Below are 5,376 nucleotides of genomic sequence, written 5' to 3' on the forward strand. Positions count from 1 at the left end.
ATATTCCCCACACTTAGATACACACACACACACACACACACACACAACTTGAAGGGGTTGAATTGCAAGGTAGTGTATCTGCTGCCCTCTTATGGCCAGAGAGAGGAATTACACTGTCCTCCTCTCCAGGAGGTTGGAACCCGAACTTTGGGTGGAAACGAACCATCCTCAGCAGTGCTCCTCTTTCCTCCTTATTTGCCAACTTACTGGACAAAGGAAATCAGCTCAGGTCTCCAAACTTCTCAATAAAATTTCCTCAGCAGAAACAGAGATCTGCAGGGAAGGCAAGAAGGATTCTACTCTGGACAAATAATTTAACTTCCTAAAGCCAGTTTCTTCCATGCAAAATAGGGATAAAACCTGTCTCACTGAGATCTCGTGAGGATTTAAATGATGTCCTAATACTAGTACAGTAAATGACACGTGCTGAGTAGACGCTTAATACGTGATCATATTTTAAAATCTCCCTCACCCAGCTCTAATGCACAAGGTCCTTCATTTTACAGGGATGGAACCTGAGAACCAGAAAAAGGGAACTATTTGGCCAGGCTCTCTAAGTCAGTGGCTGAACCCAGGCTAGCATTCAGGTCCCCAGAGAAAGTGGGAGGAGGAAAGGAGTGTTTGGTTTCCTCCTGGTTGCTGAGCATGACACTGTCACTTTGCCAATGATCCCCTCCTCCGTTCCTCTCCAGCACTGCCACGGCCTGCCCCTCTCTCCCCCTCCCCCTCCATAGACATGCTCGGCCCTCCTCATACCTCCCAAGTCTCCACAGCCCTCATGGAACACAAGACAAAATAGAAAGACAACTCTGTAACTTTATTTGGTTATGTGAAGGGGTCTGGGTGTTTGCCTGGTCCAGCTAGATTGTCAGGCCCTGAAGGCAAGCAGGAGCCCTGAGAGAATACCCCAAGCAGGCCCCCAACTGGAGGGCCCCGCGCCAGCAATCTTGGCCTTCTCTAAGATGTTGAGGACCTCAGTCACTCTGACGTTCCCAATATGGTGGACATGTGCTAACATTCTGTAATGGTCACGAGCACAGCCCATGAGGAGGAAGGTGGTGTTGAGAAGCCCTGTAAGGAGAGAGGGAGAAGTCAGGACACTCAAGACTCAAGTACCCCGTCCCTCCTCCCAGACACCCCTCACAAACCAGGACACCTCTGTCCCACCACAGAATTGGGCACCAGGCCCCTTCCTCCTTCTCCCTTGGAATTCATATGCCTGCTGCCCACAGCCCAAATCCCCTCTCTGGATCCCACCAGCCTCTCTCAAAGACGGGAAGGTACCAGATAGCACCTGGTATAGAGTAGGCAATTGATAAAAGCTTTTCTCCTCTCACCTGCCTGAAATTTTAAAGTGGAACTGTAACACTTAGAGGCGTCAGACGGGCAAGAATCGGTGGTGACAAAATGTGGGAGGCAATCCTTAGAGTGCTCGCCCACACAAGTCGGGCAACTCTGGGAAGAAAATGCTGTAGGCTTAGGAGTGTTCTCCTTGAGTTTCACAAAAGGATCCAAGTTGGTGAGGTTATTGCAGAGGTAGGTCCGGCAGACCCGACTGTAGGCGGCAATGGACAATCCAGGCGGTGAAACGAGGTAGGAGACTCGCTGAGGGTAAGATGGGGCTGGGCTGCAGCCTTTAAAACCCACAACTCCCCTTCTGGTCCCTGAAGAGCAGAGATTAGAGAGCTCTGATCGGTGTCCTTGGGCATACCCAGAGTCCACCCTCCACCCTGCCCGTGTCCACTCACGTCAGCTGCGCAGATGTCGGGGTCTCCCTCTGTCTCTCCTCACTCCTCTCCCCACGGGAGCCCCTCTGCTCCTCTTTCCCTGGTGTCCTATCCTTTTCTTCTCTCCCAGATTGCCAACTCCTCCTGGGATCTGCCCACCTTATTCTGCCCTCTTATCCAGCCCACACCACTACCAGCTGGGTCCTGCCCTCTCCTGCCAGTGCCTTGACATTATTCCGAAAGATATAATGGAGTAAATATCTGGAACTCAATTCCTGAGTCCCTGGGTGCTGGGAATGGAGCTAGATGTCAGAAGAACCAGGAAAAAACAATATCAAAGTCACTCCCCTTCACCTGTCTCGATGAGCACCAGCGTCTCCTCGCAGCCCTCACTCTGCTTACACACCATGCTCCTCATCAGAAACCATTTCCAGGTACGGAAAGTGACAGCTCTAAAACGTGAGGATGTTGCTTCATAGCACAAAAGAGCCCCAGCCCCTAAAGAGAGAATGCTCTTCCAGTCATCTGCCCTTCACACTGCCTTCTCCATCCCTGAACTACCAACCAAGAGCACAGCCTCCACAGAGTCTGTCCCCTGAAGAACCCAGATATCCAGCTCCCCACCCTCCGGGGGTCCCAGAGCATCCAGCACCAGGACATACAAGGCAGAGTGGAGATGGCCCCTAAGAGGCAGAGCAGTTGCACAGGTCTCAAATGTTGGGGTCCCATAGTCCTGTGTTGAGGTCCTGGATGCTAGAGATCAGTCTGGAACCAATTTCAGTCTAGGTCTCAAGGCTGGTTCTCGTCAGTCCCTGAGTTCTCGGTCCACCTGGCTCTGGGTCACTGTTTCTAGAGCAGAAAGTTGATTATCATTTTCTGTGACATAGGCTCCCTGAGATGTTCAAAGACACAGGTCTTCTTATCTCCATAGTCTCCCTTCTAATCTAACCGACCACAGTAGCTTCTCAAATTATGACTCTCACTCTCCTGCTTAGGTCCTTCCCATTGGACAGGTTGCAGAGCATAGTATGCTTTCAAAAGATCACTATTCTCCAGAGACAAGGAGATCAGAACAACAAATGAGTGTGTGGAAGTTAACTGACATATTACTAAGTAATCTTTGGATCGAAAATGAAATTAAAAAGTATTTAGAACTGAATAATACTGAACATGCTACATATCACACACACACACACACACGCACACGTGTATGTAAAATCTAGGGAAAACTGAATTAAGGGCTGTAGTCTAGTTAAGAGTATTATACCAATGTTAATTTCCTACTTGTATACTACAGTTATAGACTACACTTATATAAGATGTCCCTATTGGTAAGTGGGTTTAAGGGGACTCTTTATACAATTTTTGCAACTTCCTGTGAGCCAACAATCATTTCAAAATCAAAAGTTTTTTTTTAAAACTATACATCAAAATTTGGGACAAAACTAAAGCAGTATTTAGAAGTACTTTAAATACATTTATAAGGAAACAAGAAGCATTAAATAAATATATCCATGAATTAACTCATGAAGTTATATAAGGAGCACAAAGCACCCCCCAAACACAGTAAAAGGATAGAAATAATGGCAGAAATGAATGAAATAGAAAACAACAACAAATTATTACAAAAAACTAACATTCATTCTTTGAGAAGATTAATAAGAATTCTCCAGCAAATCTAATCAACAGAAAAAGAGGGTGCAAATAAAATGAAAAAAAGGAAGTAACAGAATCAGCTATTTTAAAAACAATAAAAGTATCATTAGCAACTCCACATTTATAAATTAAAAAACCCAAGTGAAATGGGTAAATTTCTAAAATAATACGAATTGCCAGAACTGGCATAAAAAAGAGTACATGCAATGTCTTAAATCAATGAGAATGGCCAAGAACCTCCGGCAAATTGACAAGAAAAGAGGAGCAACCTCAGTAGGAAAATGCGCCATGCATGTGAAGAGGCAATTCCCAGAAGAGCAAACCAGAAAGGCTAACAAACATGTGAAGAAACACTCGAACTCAACAGTAATGAGAGAAATGCAATCTATCAAACTGTACATCCATCAGAGTGGCAAAGGATGAGAAAGCTGGAAATAGACAAGCGTTGGCAGGCATGTGGGGATATGGAGAGCCCTGTGCACTGCTGCTCGTAGAGTGGTGAGGGGAGTGGAGGAATAGGGCCCTCTTCTGGACTCTGAATAGGTCCCTCTTCTGAGGGACAGAAGAGTCCTAATCAGTGTCTCAGGCCCAAAGCAGCATTGCAGGGAGAAATGTGGCGATATGTAGTTAAAGTAGGTTTACAAGGATGCATTTCTGGTATATTCTAGGTACCCATAACAGATATTTCCACCTTCATCTACAAAGGAACACGTAGGAGGATACAGCATTATTGTGGTGACAGAGAATTGAAAGCAATGTGGGCGTCCCTCCCTGAGACCTAGTGAACACTCGACACGCAGGGGATGCACACCAGGGAATATTACCATGCAGCAGTTAGAAGCAACTTAGATGTACACATAACGCGTACATGGATGGATTGCAAAAGCACAGTGCTATTTTAAATAGTAAAGAACACAATGTCACTTGTGTAAATTAAAACTTCAGGTACGTAAAACACTGCACATCTTGCAAGAACACGCAAACCAAAAGATATGCATTAGCCACCTGAAATACGTGCCTGTGGGAGGGTCAGGGAAGAAAAGTGGGGAATGGGGGTTACTGGAAGTAACTGAAACAACGTAGATGGTACAAAGTTCATAGGCTTGCGACTCAAAGGCAGACCAAGGATCGAATCTTTACCCTCCACTTTTTGTAGGACCTTCGGCAATTTGTTGAACTCATTTATACAATAGATTAATAATGCATCTCATAGGGTCACTGTTGAAAATTAGTTATTATTATAAAATGCCAGGCTAGTGCTAAGCTTTCCAAATGTTCTCTTCCCCCCCCCAAAGGATGAAGGTCATCCTCTTTCGCGGACATTCAAGCTTCCCCCAGCCAACCCCCCACCCCACCGCCCCTAGACTGGCCCCACACAACCTTTCCAACTTTCTCTAGTACAGCTGCCCTGCACGACAGTTCAGCTAGAGGTCACTTATGGCCACACTTTTCTGTCCAGAAAGCCTGACACACAGGCTCTGTACCCCAGAAATCTTGGCAAACAAAAAGGCTAAGACCCACGGAAAAGGGACACACGGCGGATCAAACAAAGGGATTGAGCTCGTCAGAGACGACGGCACATACCAGCCGGGAATGAAAACTGACAGGACCCAATAACCTGAGCACAAGCGAGAACACAACCAGAGAAGACTGGAATGAAACCCGCAAGGGAAAACAGATGGAGTAGTGGTCAGAGGGGGTGTCACTCCTATGAAAGAGAAACTGTAGAGAAGGAGGAGCAAACTGATGAAACGGAACCGTGCAGGGAGACAGAGGAGGACGAGCAGAGAGGGCACAGTCAGAGCTGCAGGAAAATGAGGCGTGAGGCACAAAGTCGGGGTCTCAGGGGAAAGAGGAGACCATCTTAGAGGGGGAGAGCAAAGGAGACAGGGCGGGACACACGAAGAAAGGGGGGCAAACAACACAGAGGGTTGGAGAGGGAAAACGCGAGATTCACAGAAAAGACGATGATTCCACAATGCAGCCCCCAAAA

General features: G+C 46.7%; 1 protein-coding gene across 1 annotated transcript; it reads right to left on the reverse strand.

The window, feature by feature from the left end:
- Window positions 1-868: 868 nt before the first annotated feature.
- On the reverse strand, window positions 869-2,456 carry LYPD4 (LY6/PLAUR domain containing 4; the record flags this gene model as incomplete). Its single annotated transcript, XM_081031512.1, has 4 exons — window positions 869-1,071; window positions 1,338-1,664; window positions 2,082-2,225; window positions 2,390-2,456. 4 exons carry the CDS (start codon window positions 2,454-2,456, stop codon window positions 869-871), a joined length of 741 nt encoding a protein of 246 aa, XP_080887638.1.
- Window positions 2,457-5,376: the final 2,920 nt, after the last annotated feature.

This window comes from Rhinolophus hipposideros, assembly GCF_964194185.1.
Source record: "Rhinolophus hipposideros genome assembly, chromosome: 21".
Taxonomy (NCBI): Eukaryota; Metazoa; Chordata; class Mammalia; order Chiroptera; family Rhinolophidae; genus Rhinolophus; species Rhinolophus hipposideros.